Source organism: Varanus komodoensis, unplaced genomic scaffold, assembly GCF_004798865.1.
Source record: "Varanus komodoensis strain SLA01 unplaced genomic scaffold, ASM479886v1 scaffold11, whole genome shotgun sequence".
In the NCBI taxonomy this organism is placed as follows: domain Eukaryota; kingdom Metazoa; phylum Chordata; class Lepidosauria; order Squamata; family Varanidae; genus Varanus; species Varanus komodoensis.
Genome location: NW_025335317.1, coordinates 24,330,655 through 24,344,911, shown reverse-complemented (window position 1 = coordinate 24,344,911; position 14,257 = coordinate 24,330,655). Strand labels below are relative to the sequence as shown.

The following is a 14,257-nucleotide window of genomic DNA, read 5'->3' as shown; positions in this document are numbered from 1 at the left end:
GGCTGAACATACCCGGTTCCTCTAATCTTTTCTCACTAGACTTAGCTTCTAGTCTTAGATCATCTTTGTTGCCCTTTCCTTAATTTGTGCCCATTTATCTGAATTTTTCTTATACTGTGGTATCCAGAAGTGGACATTAACATCTAACTTCATGAAGGGCAATAAATAAAGGGCAATAAACAGTGGGTAAACTGTTCTCCAGGATTTCTCAATGGTAATAGAGGTTCCACAAGTAACTCCCTGAGTTCTTCCACCAGCATCTTCAGTACCAAGGAAACAATCCATCTCAATCTGGGATCTTGAACTTATTTAATGTGCTGGAATATTCTTGGCCAAGAATATTGGTCTTCCAACCCTCTTTTTGCTCTCTGTATTTAAAGTGCCCTGGATACATCTTATGACTGACTGGAAACAAGTATAAAACAAGCCTTTATTGCTGAATGTTTTGAACTGCAACTCTTACAGATAGAACATTCATTTTAAATAAATAGTATTGCTCTTACTCTCAGAAATACCAGTTTTGCAAAAGGAGAATGAAACTTATTGAACTTCTTTATGTTCATAGAACATGTCCAACTGATCAAACCACATCACCCATCAACCCAGAGCAGCACTTTAATGTGATGTGTGCTGCATAAATTTGTCAGCTGCTCTTAATATGAGATCATCAAGTTGTCAATGTAATGGCACATATTGCAATGAATTGACAATACAGTTGTTTCTTCATAGCAACATTGATAGCATCCCATTTTGTTCTAGGAGTCTTTCTTCAATATGTTTTCTATGTTGCCAAACTTCAGTCTTCTTGCTATTTCCAGTGGGGTCTCTTCTTCCTGAAATACAGAGGTAAAGCAAACCAAAAGCAAAAGTAATTAAAGATGTTAGAATCCATTTGGGAATGATCATTTGCAATATCCAGGAATGGGAGAACCAGCAATTTTCAAACTTGCCTAAATCCCCCCAAACCAGCCTGAAACTTGTTTCAGCTCACTCCCATTTTTGTTTTTGATTTTTTTTTTTTGCTCATTCAAATGTAAAAGTTCCCAATTTTAATGAGAAAACTGTGCATTTCTGTTCATATTTTCAAATGTCCAATTTACCCCAATTGACAAGCAACCCGCATTGAAAAAAAAACATTTTGAACAGTGCATTTTTGAATGTGATCAGACATTTGGAAATTTGCAAGAAAAACCTACACCTGCTCACATGAGGGACTGAGACATATATACATGATTTGCAAACAGAAATCAAATGTTTTGTACATATCTGTGGATATGAAAGAGTATTGTGGGGCAAGACTGCCAATCTTTCAATGTTACTTGTATGGGAGACTTTTCCTTTGGATTCAGCTCATCAAAGCTAACAGCTGAGGCACAAAATAAATAGAAGATGCTGTTGCCACACACACACTTGTAATGTTTTGAAAGAAAGAAAGAAAGAAAGAAAGAAAGAAAGAAAGAAAGAAAGAACTGCAAACCGTACCAGTGGGAATTCCTGTCTGACATAGTGAGAATTTCATCTACCCCTGGAAAATTCAGTGAAATTTCAGTGAAAGTGGAGAATTTTGAGAGAACATTTGCACAGCGCTGGTTTTTTTTTCTTTTTGATGTGCAATATTATATTTTGAAGTATTTTAATTTTTGTAAACCTCCCAGTATTTTAATTTCTGTAAACCTCCCAGAGAGAAATGTAATGAATGAATGAATAAATATTAATTCTTTCCTCAACAGGTGGGGTTATGGTGGAATGAACAGCTTATGTCCTTCATGGGTGAAAAGGAACACTAACCTTCCTTTCCAGAAATGAACAGCTACAGAGAAGTTCTCTACAACAGCTAATATAGTCTGAACCCAAAGATGAATCAGAGGACTCATGAAAGCAGTCATACTTGTAGCCATTTTAAGTTTTTTCTTACCTTATCCTTTATGGAAGGATCAGCACCCGCTTCCACTAACAGAGGAATGATTGTTTGGTTCTTCATTTCACAGGCATAGTGAAGGGCTGTCCTTCCTGACTGGAAAGAACCACAAGGGTCAAGCTTCAGACAAAAGTTGCAGCCATCATGTCTTAATATGCACCCTCATTAATGCATCTTTCTTTTTCCTAGGCAAAGGAGAGAACAGTTCTCACTAGCTCTCTAGCTGTGATGTGTATCTGCTAATCTGATCTACTTTTTCATATAACTCTTTGGCATTTGCCAGTCAAAAGAGGAAAGGAAATTAAGCAGCTTCTTCCAGTTGCCCAGATCTTTAAAAATATCTGAACCAAACATTTCACCAGTGGGCTATCTGGTGGTTTTAATGAGTCAATTAATGAGTGAATGAGGGACAAAATGCTTCACAAAGATCACAAACAGGCAAGTGACACTGGGTGAGGGGTTGCTTCCTCGAGTGGCCGTGTGTGGTGCCCATCTCTTTCTTTCTTTTACCTTAAATGAAGTCAAGGCACTGCATCTTTTTAATAATAGCACTGGGAACATCTATGGTGAAGCAGTATTGTTCCGGCCATCATTGTGTGTGTGTGTGTGTGTGTGTGTGTGTGTGTGTGTGTGTGGCAGGGTGGGGGTGGGGGGCACGGATGCTCCAATAGGCCCATTGAGAAAAGCTCTCTTTTCTTCTCTATCCAATGTCACTGGGAACTACACTCCATCAAGTAATTATGTCCCCCAGTATCTTTCTGAAGAATTCTCTTATTTTAAAGTTAAATAATTAAATGCAGATGCAGTCCTAGAACCCTCTGTGCACACATTAGTCCACTTACATTGTCTGCAGCATTAACATCTGCACCAGCTCTCAGCAACATCTTGATGAGGTTTTCATTCTGCTTAGTTTTGGATACCTGTTTATAAGAGATGGAGTAGAAAATGGACCACAGATGGGGTAAAAAAGTGAAATATTTGACAAAAACTGACTTAAAAAATGAACAGAACTGCACATTTTTTGCAGCTTCAGTGGTTATCAAAGCAGGGAGAAGAGACAACATGGGTTCTGCCTCACAGGATAATGGGTTGCTTGCTTGAAGACCAAGTGGGAAGGAAAGGTATGGGAAATTAAGCCACAGAGAATTTGGACATCAGTTGGGTTATTTATGGCTGTATACCTTATTTGCAGGTTGGGTTAGAAAGTTGTACAAATCTGGTTATTGATAAAAGGAACATTTATATTAGATTCACTGTCATGCCACATAGTCAGATAATGAAAACTTTCTTCTATGCAATTATCCAAATTGTGATGTAGCACTAATTTACCATTTTAAGGAAATCATTGTACCAAATATTTTTAATTCTCTGAAGCTTTCCAGTATTTGCCACTGACAGAAATAAGCCATTTTCTTCATGAATTTGATCTTCAAGTCCTTTGAGTTCAATGTTCAAGGTAATTAACATTTATGAATCCTTTCAGCACCCCCTGAACCCATCCTATACCCATATACTTAGAAGTATGTTTCACTGATATCTGTACAATTATTTAAGGTATTTTCTACATCAGGTGTACATGAAGGATGTTTTCACATGCATTCCTATGTACTTGAAAGCTGTGATTGGCCATGTGGCTTCCTGGTGTATATTGTCATTTTAGAAAATATGTAATTTTATGCAGTCATCATATGTGACAATTGCATGAGAACTAAACACTGGCATCCAGGAAAATAGGACATGTTCTGCGTGTTGTTGTTGTTGTTACGAAATTGTGTCAGACCCATCACGACCCCATGGCAACATTCCTCCAGGCCTTCCTGTCCTCCACCATCCCCCGGAGTCCACCCAAGCTCACACCAACTGCTTCAGTGACTCCATCCAGTCACCTCATTCTCTGCCACCCCCTTCTTCTTTTGCCATCTATTGTTCCCAGCATTAGTCTCTTCTCCAGGGAGTCCTTCCTTCTCATTAGGTGACCAAAATATTTGAGTTTCATCTTCAGTATCTGGCCTTCTAAAGAGCAGTCAGGGTTGATCTCCTCTAGGACTGACCAGTTTGATCGCCTTGCAGTCCAAGGGACTCACAGGAGTCTCCTCCAGCACCACAATTCAAAGGCCTCAATTCTTTGGCACTCAGCCTTCCTTATGGTCCAGCTTTCACAGCCATACATTGCAACTGGGAAAACCATAGCCTTGACTATACGCACTTTTGTTGGCAGGGTGATGTCTCTGCTTTTTAGTATGCTATCTAGGTTTGCCATAACTTTCCTCCCCAGGAGCAAGCGTCTTTTAATTTCTTGGCTGCAGTCTCCGTATGCAGTAAACTTGGAGCCCAGGAAAATAAAATCTGTCACTACCTCCATTTCTTCCCCATCTATTTGCCGGGAAGTGAGAGGACTGGATGCCATGATCTTAGTTTTCTTAATGTTGCATTTCAAGCCAACTTTGCACTCTCCTCCTTCACCCGCATCAAGAGGCTCTTTAGTTCCTCTTCACTTTCTGCCATTAGAGTGGTATCATCTGCATATCTGAGGTTGTTGATATTTCTCCCAGCAGTCTTAATTCCAACTGGTGATTCATCTAGCCCCACCTTTCTCATGATGTGCTCTGCATATAAGTTAAATAGGCAGGGTGACAGTACACAGCCTTGCCGAACTCCTTTCTCAATTTTGAACCAATCAGTGGTTCCGTGTCCAGTTCTCACTGTTGCTTCTTGACCCACTTATAGGTTTCTCAAGAGACAAATAAGATGGTCTGGTTCTCCCATCTCTTTAAGAACTTTCCACAATTGGTTGTGATCCACACAATCAAAGGCTTTAGCATAGTCAATGAAGCAGAAGTAGACGTTTTTCTGGAACTCCCTAGCTTTCTCCATGATCCAGCGTATGTTGGCATGTGAAATGAGAGCAATGGTGCGGTAGTTTGAACATTCTTTGGCATTGCCCTTCTTTGGGATGGGAATGGAAACTGACCTTTTCCAATCCTGCGGCCACTGTTGAGTTTTCCAAATTTGCTGGCATATTGAGTGTAGCACTTTTACTGCATTGTCTTTTAAGATTTTGAATAGCTCAGCTGGAATACTGTCACCTCCACTAGCTTTGTTGTCGCTCAGACTTCCTAAGGCCCATTTGACTTCACAGTTCTGCCTAACATGATGCAAAGAAATTCATTCTGGTGCTAATTGATTCTAGTGTGCACTCAAATGTAACTATGAACCAAACAAGTGCAAGAGTATAGTATACTACAGGAATTATGCAGCTGAGTTAATTTCTCTTTTTCTAATGCCTAGGGTAATAAAATAGTGTCAGAATAAGAGCATATTGAAATAGATGAACACATAAAATATGTTATTGCAGAAAACATGCCTGGAAGTTCAAGAGAGAGCACAGAGAAACACAATTTCACCCTTGTTTTTCACTGAACTTACCATGAGGAGATAACCGATAAGCATAACTGGCATCAAGATGATAATGAGCAGGTAGTCAAGCAAGCTGAACCGTTTTTTGACAGCATAATGCAAGCATGTTCGTTCTTTCTAAAAAGAAATGGAGGAGTAATTACAATTAAAGACTTTTAATCTTTTCATAGACATAGATGGATAGATGTCTCTGGAGAGGGTTTTCACTACCTTCCAATAGCAAGAATTGCCCATGGGGCTCCTGCAGGAGATCGTGCTTAACTCATATGCAGTCCTATTGAAACAATAAGTCTTGCAGACCAGAAAAGCTGGTGGTCCTTCAAGGGCTTTGTAATGATGAGTCCAAAAAAGACTCACATGCTGTCTGATTTGCTATCAGTCTATAACCTTGATAATCTATCATCAACATAATCTTTGATTAAGGGACAATATTCACAGATATACAAGAGTGTGTAAAGAATTACCAGTGTTTTCAGTGTTTATGTATTGTAAAGCATGAAGCAGAAATTCAACCTGGGATTATGTAATATATTTGAATGCTCTTTCACTTGTCATTCAAAGTGACTCCAAAAAGTATTTATGTGCAACTACAAAGTAAAAACTTGCAGCATGAAAAATGCATGACTTGGGGTACAATCCTATGCATGTTTAGACAAAGAGACTTGTACAGGACTTTTTTCTGTGTAAACTTAAATAGCATTATGCCCTTAACATAATGTATGAATGGGCTCCAACTGCAAAAGAACTGATGTAAAAATCAAACTCCAGGAACAAATGCAAAGTTACTAGTAGACAGGGAGAAAGGGAGGGATCGTACGTTCTTATTCGGGCAAGGCACAGCAAAATGATTCCAATTTTACCTTGAACATGTTTTTAAAGAAACATGAAAAGGCCTATCTGTATTTACATTTTCTATCCAGCACCACTCCTCCTATGCAATATTCATTCAAAAATGTAACTTTCCCTCTAGACCAATGATTTCTGAAAAGTACCACTAGGGATACCTTGCTGCTCATTCCATCCATTTCCGTGGGAGTGACCAACCCCCCGTACACACCTTTGCATGCACGAGTCCGCGGTCTCACTCCAATGACATCAGTAGGACAGCCCAGTGCAACACCTCTGAGCTCAGCACCCAAAGTCTTTGGAACAGGGTGGCTATGCTATGGCGATAGAGAAATGAAGCCAGTTGCATCATGAGAGGGCAGGGCCTCTCCTCCTTTTCTTGACAGAAGCTCAGTAAGACCATACTGATTACACGGTTGCTATTACTCACCTTGTTTTTCATGTTCACATCAGCATTCCTTTTCAGGAGATAGCTGACTATTCTGTTGTGGCCCTTTCTGCAGGCACAGATCAATGGAGTGTCTCCGCTAAACCTGTCCTGGATGTTGAGGTTATTGCGGTCTTCTTCCAACAAAAGCTGAACTTCATTGAAATCATTGTTATAAGCTGCCTGGCAAATGGGCTAAAAAGGGAGAGGACAGAAATGAAGAGCATGTTTACAAAGCTTGTTGGGTTTAACAATCTTTCTGATTACCTTAGACATGTTGTGATAACCAGTTGATTTGTTGCAGGTATCCAGTGAGTGGTGTTTGTTTGTTCATTTATTTATTTATTTAGAAAATTTTTATGCCACCCCATTCGCTGAAGCCTCGGGGAGGCTCACAAAGATATCAATTAAAATATAATGCAATAAAAATATAAAACAAGTTAACAATATAAGTCGCCCTGGCCGAAGAATGAAATAAATAAATAGTATTAACAGTTAAAATGACATTTGAATAAAAAGGTCTTCGCCTGGCACCGAAAAACAAATAATGATGGCGCCAGGCGGACCTCTCTGGGGAGCGCATTCCATAGATTGGGCGCCACCGCAGAGAAAGCCCTTCTCCGAGTACTCACCCTCCTAATTTCCTTCATGGAGGGTTCCTGGAGAAGAGCCTCTCCCGCAGATCTCAGGGGGCGGGCGGGCATATATGGATGTAAGCGCTCCTTCAGGTAACCAGGATCCAAGCCGTTTAGGGCTTTATAGGTCATCACCAACACCTTGAATTGGGCCCGGACTTCAATGGGAAGCCAGTGAAGCTGACGGAGGACTGGAGTCATGTGAACATAATGCCCAGTCCCCGTCAGCAGCCTGGCAGCTCTATTTAGAACCAATTGAAGTATCCGGACCGTCTTCAAGGGTAGCCCCACGTAGAGCGCGTTACAGAAGTCAAGGCTGGAAGTCACCAGCGCGTGTGTCACTGTCGCCAGGCAGTCGTACTCCAGGTAGGGGCACAGCTGATGGATCAGCCGAAGTTGAAGGAAAGCGCTCCTCGCCACTGCTGTCACCTGAGCTTCCAATGAAAGCTCTGGGTCGAGAGAGCTTTTTGTTTAGGCAGAGTTTGGTTCAATGCCCCACCACCCACCTAGAAGCCTCAAGAATGGAACTGTGCAATGTTTCCAGCATGGCTCAACATACATTCCATAGGAATCTGGCTGTGCCTTGAAGCACTCAGGTCTCTGCCAGCTGAAAACAGCTGTCAACCCAAGTTAAGAGGCCTTGTGAACTGGCTCTCTTGAAAAAGAATTCAATAAAGAACAAGTGTGCATTCTTACTTAAAAAAACAAAACTAGTTTTTTTTATAGAACAAGAACAGAAAATGGTGCCCTCCCATTTCTTTCCTCAGTAGCATGCTGACCTGTGATTAAGAACCCCTATTTGTGGGTATCAGATTATACACCATCTACCTATCAATTAAAGCTGGTTCCAGGATTGCGACGGGTGCTTTCTGATTGTCACTTTCCTTGGACTGCTACTAGAATGTCTGGCATCTTAAAGACAAGCGTGGATGCTGTTAGCACTCACTCCAGTTTAAATGTGTGCCACAGGATCTTTTGTTGTCTTGGCTACAAGAAAGGAGCATGACTTCCCCTCTGGAAATGGTTACAATGAAAGAGCCTGGGGAGAGGGCAGCTGCCTCAGGAAATGACTCACACCATTGACTTCAGGGCAGCCTAGTGAGGTGGCAGACTGATAAAAGCTCAGGTAAGCGGAAGCCATTAAGAAACATTAAGTATGTCAGCAGTGAACATTTTCTGTTTCATTTGCCTTTGCACTTCAAAGCTCTGAAAGGACAAACTTCAAACACAGCTTCTGCACTGGTTCCATTTAAATCTAAAAGTGACATTAAACTCTAGCATCCAAGTCTGTTTAGCCAAGAACCATAAAGCAAGTTTCCATATCAAAAGCACTGGGAAAGGGAACCAAAGGAGAGACTAGGCGGAACCTATATATTAAGTCTGGTTCTCTAGGTCTTCATATGTATTTCCCACCATTCCTGACCCAGCATAACCTGTGTCTGATACATCTATAGATCTCAGGTTACATCTTATCCAGCAAAAACTGATCTCATATGTTTCTGGAATACAGAAACATCTCTTTAATAAGGCTTTTCTTAAGTCTTCTGTTAGAAGTGTAACAAAGTTAATGCTTCTTTTAGGCTATGTTGTAACAAAGTCCAGCACTTGCCCCTTTTCTGGAAGGAGGTCATTATACAGTTACATTTTGTATTGGAAAACTCCTTCATATTCACTGATGTACATGCTTTTTTAAATGATCTGCCTTCTTCCTGGAAGTTAACACATGGTCACCACAAATGGATTATCTGCATCCTTTGACAGCTAAAAGACTGTGATTACAATGATGGAAGGATAAATGATCACCTCCTATAATGCAATGTATTGAAGACTTTAGAACTAGTTTCAGCATTTGAACAGGCATTGTACAGATACCACCTGCTAATGGAGATTTATTTTGATTTTTGTCTGCGTTTGCTGAAGTTTATGTATAGTTCTTAGAAACCTGTATTTTATACACAAATATTTAATTACATGCATTGAAATAGATATATTCAAGGTATATAGCCACTCTTTTTCTTTTGTCAAAGTTGCATAATAAAAAGGGTTTTTTTAAAAAAAAGATCATTTTGAGCCAGTGTGGCACTGGCCAATCTGGCTGAGGGGGATACTGTGGGAGATGTAGACCAAGACAGCTAAAGGGCACCAGCAGGTTGGGAAAGGCTCTCCTGAATAATGTTGTGTCTCTGATATATGCAAGAGTTGAATTATTATGCTTCAGACACAGCAGCCTAGCAGTTCCATGATAGTGAACTGGCCATTGTTTCTTTACAGCCTCTTTAACATATGTGAGCATAGGCACACCCCTTAGGAAGTCTCATCCATTTGCACTAAACCCTTCTAGAAACTAATGTTCCTCCCCCACCCACTCCAGGAATTGTATCATATGGAGGGAATAAAACTGTTCCTTCCTTAGGCACCAAAATGCCTTGAAACAGTCCTGAAGGGAAATTGAAAAGGAGGCTCTACTATGCGGGTTGATACATGTAAGGAGCCTGCACTAAGAGAACACAAAGCCATCTCTCTAAAGGCAACCCCTTCCTAGGAGAAACAAATCAACCTGAGGATTTGCCTATTACTAATTAATATAATTATAATGAATGATTGAATGAATTGTTCATTATGGTCACAGTCCACAAACATAGGTGAATAACTAGTGCCAGAATCATATATCTAATACATCACCTCCGCCACAAGTTTTAGGAATATGAGAAGAAGAAGTGAGATGGCAGACACAATGTTAAGACTGCAGTTACTGTTTAAATCCACAAAGTGGTGCTGCCAGATTTTTGTTGTTATGTGCCTGAGTTTTTTTCTGACTTATGGTGACCCTGAGAATGAAAGTTCTCCAAAACATCCTGTCCATTATAGCTCAGCTAAGCTCTTGTAAATGCAAGAGCTTCCTTGTGGCTTCTTTTATGGAGTCAACCCATCTTATGTTTGGTCTTCCTGGTCTTCCTCTGCCTTCAACTTTCCCCAGCATGATTGTCCTTTTCAGTTACTCTTGTCTTTTCATGATGTGTCCAAAGTATGGCGGCTTTAGCTTTGCTCATTTTTGCTTCTAGGGAAAATTCTGGCATTGGATGCCTGTAATCCTCTGAGTTTGCAGCTTTACAGGTTTATAGGCATCACTAAGAAACCACAGCTTTAAGCTTTCATGAGGGCAATATATACATTCAGGAGGGCAAGCTGGTGCTCGGTCCTCTGCATTCACTCAAACAGTTAAAATGTAAATATCCTTCACAGTAAAATCCAGATATTCATGTACTTTGCATAAAAGCACTAGGATCAATTAATTTGTGTTGTTGCCTGGAAGGGGAACCTATGACTTTATGCTAGGATTGATGAAGGTGGGGTTACACCCAAACTCCAGTTTCCAATAATCCATATTTACGTCTTCCTATTCTTCTGGCTGTTCATTCCTCTGCTTTATATGACATCTGCACATTGACGCCTGAAATGTGCACTGCCTGCCTCCAAACACAGAAGTTGCTGCTCTTGTGAGGTTCCTGGAGGCAACACAAATGCACATTCCAATACTCAGGTACAGGTGGGAGGGTGGCTGCACCCCAGCAAGATACAACCAGAGGGAAAGAGTAGCTCCTAGACAGCCAGCTGAGAAACATAGAAACTGAGCGAGTCAGAAGGGTCCTCCTGGGCCATCTAGTCTGACCCCCAGCTCCAGCCGGCTCCGCTCACGCCATGCCCACCATGTGGACGTCCAGCCTATCCTTGAACACCCGCACCGATGGGGCCTCAACGACCTCTCGTGGAAGCCCATTCCACACCCTCGGGGTCCTGACTGTCAGGAAGTATTTCCTGGCATCCAAATTGAACCTTGGTTCCTGGAGCTTCGCTGCGTTGGGAGCGTGTACTGCCCTCCTCTGCAAGGGAGGACAGGTCTCTACCCACCTCCGTGTGACACCCTCTCACATACCTGTATGCCGCCATGGCTCAGTGCCAGAGCACATGCTTTGTGTTTAGATGGTCCTGGGTTCTGTCCCAGCACTGCCAAAGATTCCTGCCTGAAATCCAGTAGAGTAGCTACTAGCCCAACATCGTTCCTACTGTATTAAGATGCAGTGTGTTTTTATTTAAACTATAGTGATTTTTTTCTCAATTCCATCTATACATATAAATTGGCATAATAAAATTTTATGTAGCTCTTTGGCCTCATGTTTGGCACTTCCTGTTTTTTTGGTCAACCACATATTGCTGTGTAGAATGGATGCATAGTCCTGAAGTAAATGAGTAAATATGAGTCAAGTACCTAAAATTCTTATTCAGCCATTCTATATTGCAGGGCTACCACAAAAGAGGACACTCACCAACTTTAAATGGATTTATAGCAATAGCGACTGTAAAAAGGCAACAGCTTGCTGCCTCAGACAGAATGCTTTGGGTTGGCCGGAGAAATGGTAAATATTTGTCCATGCATATTGCCATTCTTGCTTTCCCCTTTCTTCCTTTAGATCTGTTGGATAAAATCGAGCAATATACTGACACAAAACAACCATATATTGCAGATTCCATCCTATGTAGGGGCCATATGCATTTAACAGCAATAAGACTGAAACTTAATGTGCAAACATGCCCACACCATCTAATTCATCAGTATCAAAGACCCAATAGGGTGCTGAAAAAAAGTGGAAATTAATCATTACAGAATCTCATTATTCTCTGCCCACTGAAATTCTAGAATGCAAAATAGTTTTTGATATTGGAGGTTGACATATTGTGGGTAATGTCATTCAGTGCACAATTATGTATCATCCTGCAAACGTCAAGAAAATTACAAAACCTAGAAATCATTGAGAGGTGCATACGAATTGAACATAATTGGCTTTCCTGAGGCATCTAAGAGAGTGGAAAAGGATGAAAAAGAAAAGGTGGTCTGATTGTTTATTGTTCTGCTCCATTGTTGGTCAATATAAGAACCATATAATATTAAGAACTGATACCAATGTTTTCTGATACCATTTCCTTCCCTATCCTTTTTTCTTTTAAGTCTTGTTTTTTAAGAGTGTAATCCTTAATGTAGGAACTATATTGCTTTTATTGCCGTGAAATCCAGAGTAATACATTGTTTTTGTGAGCCTTTCCAGCTGAAGAATGGATTATAAATGCTTTAAATAAAGATCCATCGTTTAGTGCTGACAGACCTGCTCTTGTATACACTTGCTGGTCTGCTTCTGGATATGTCTATTTTTAAATAGCTTACTATATGAACATTTACTGAGATTTTTTAAAAAAGCATTTCATTATCAGGCAACACATAAGAGATAACATATATTGGTGGGGTGTGTTCCCTAGCCTCCATTTGACTAGAAAAAAATCGATGTTCTACGCATGCACTTGACTGCATATTACACAGTTCCAAAATATACTAAGAATTCCTTCTTTTGCACTTTAAAAACGTGAGTAAAACAAAGAACGTGGTGACTAGATTAAAATATCAGAAACCCAGTTTATTTTCTGGAACAGAATGCAGCCCAGCTGGATATGTTTACAAGCTCCTGGGTATGTGTAAAGATGTCATAATGGCCTCCTCCCCATTGCACTCTCCCCCCAACACACGCACGCACATGCGTTGCAGTCCTTATAATGCCCCTTTTAGATAAAGAGACAGGTTTTTCTTTATGGGTACAGCAGTACTACAACAAAAGTACATACATACCAGTTAGTTATTATTTAAACTTCTAATTTATGCAATTGGGACCTGCAAGCAATACATCCTTCACTCTGAAATAGAAATGCTCCTTGTCAGGGGGCATATCATCTCGCTGTCCCCGGCCATTACTTTCTCCAGGATACTACATGGGCTCCAGCAAATTGATTTGGTATTACAACCACCACCACCACGTGCAAGTTTCTCACGTTTCTTTTTCAGGCAACACTAAACTTTACATTCTGCCCAGTCCTCACTGGCTGGTAGGGGCTGTTGTGGGGCGGGGGGTGGGTGGACTTTGTATTTCCCTACACGTTGGAACTCATACAGCCAATTCCTTGTTCTTTGTTAGTGACTTTTTTTGGCTCCAGCCCTGTCTGCACTCAGCCACCCAAGTTCACCCTCAGAGGGACCAGTTTAGATATTAGAGAGTTACACAATAACCAGATATATAATTTTCCACAGAGCCATTTTCCTTTCTGTAATGGCAAACAATTGTCAGCATGTTCTATTAATTCATAAACCAATTTAAAGCTCCCAACACCCAGACTTTAATGCTGTGAGGGACTTAGGTGAACAGAAAGAAAAACAATCACTTTTCTCTCCCCTCTCTCATTAACAAATATCTGCAGAAAATCCTGGCTTGAGAATGCTGAAAAAGAACATCTTATTCATATTTTCCCCATTTGACAATTGCCAAAAGTCACAATAGTCCTTCAATTCACCTTTATGTCTCATTAATTCACAGTAGACCTGTTGCATATTCCACTCACTATTATTGCACCTTACACCTCAAGATCAAGTTTTAAAGGTAATCTCTAGATCAAATAAAGGTATTTGAACAGGATTTTAAAATCCTTTGATACAGGTTGAAATGAGTTCTGTACATAGTATCTGCTGCTGTAGAAAGCAGTCGAGGAAACGTTTGGGTACATACCTGTGAGTATAATATTCCCATGGTTTTGCTTTGGAATCCGGCTGGAATCCTTTGCTCCTTGCTGAACTAGCAGGTTCTTGACTTTGAATTGCCCTTTGATTTCCTTAAAGTTATAAAATTTAATTTGAAAAGCCCTTAAGCTGCATGCTCAGAAAGACTCCAGGACTGTCCATTCTCCACAAGTGCTCCTTGTGCTTGCTGTATGGCCTTTTTTAATCAGGCACGTAGAAAACCGATTGTGCCTTCACAGGCCCAGCCCAGTGAGACAAAGGTAAGTGACGGTTTACTGGAGGCTCTCACAGCCTAGTGCAAGTTACAACACAGAGAGAGTTGGCTCACTTTGTCAGTGAAGCAACCTAGAATTAGAGGTTATGTTGAAGCAAGCTTTCAAAATATCAGAAGCAATGAACTG

At 40.6% G+C, this 14,257-nt stretch overlaps 1 protein-coding gene across 1 annotated transcript; it reads right to left on the bottom strand.

Moving 5' to 3' along the window:
* Positions 1-416: 416 nt before the first annotated feature.
* ANKRD22 (ankyrin repeat domain 22) lies at positions 417-14,017 on the bottom strand. Its single transcript, XM_044420121.1, has 6 exons — positions 13,846-14,017; positions 6,612-6,803; positions 5,345-5,452; positions 2,761-2,838; positions 1,916-2,014; positions 417-833 (listed from the first exon to the last, which is right to left on the bottom strand). The coding sequence occupies exons 1-6, from the start codon at positions 13,864-13,866 to the stop codon at positions 756-758; spliced, it is 576 nt and encodes a 191-aa protein (XP_044276056.1). The 5' UTR covers positions 13,867-14,017; the 3' UTR covers positions 417-755.
* Positions 14,018-14,257: the final 240 nt, after the last annotated feature.

Coding starts and splice junctions, on each gene's coding strand:
- ANKRD22 (XM_044420121.1), bottom strand. CDS start 13,866: ATGGGAATATTATACTCACAG. Junction 6,804..13,845: donor TGGGAATATTATACTCACAG/GTATGTACCCAA, acceptor CTCCCTTTTTAG/CCCATTTGCCAGGCAGCTTA. Junction 2,015..2,760: donor ATGTTAATGCTGCAGACAAT/GTAAGTGGACTA, acceptor GGTTCTTTCCAG/TCAGGAAGGACAGCCCTTCA.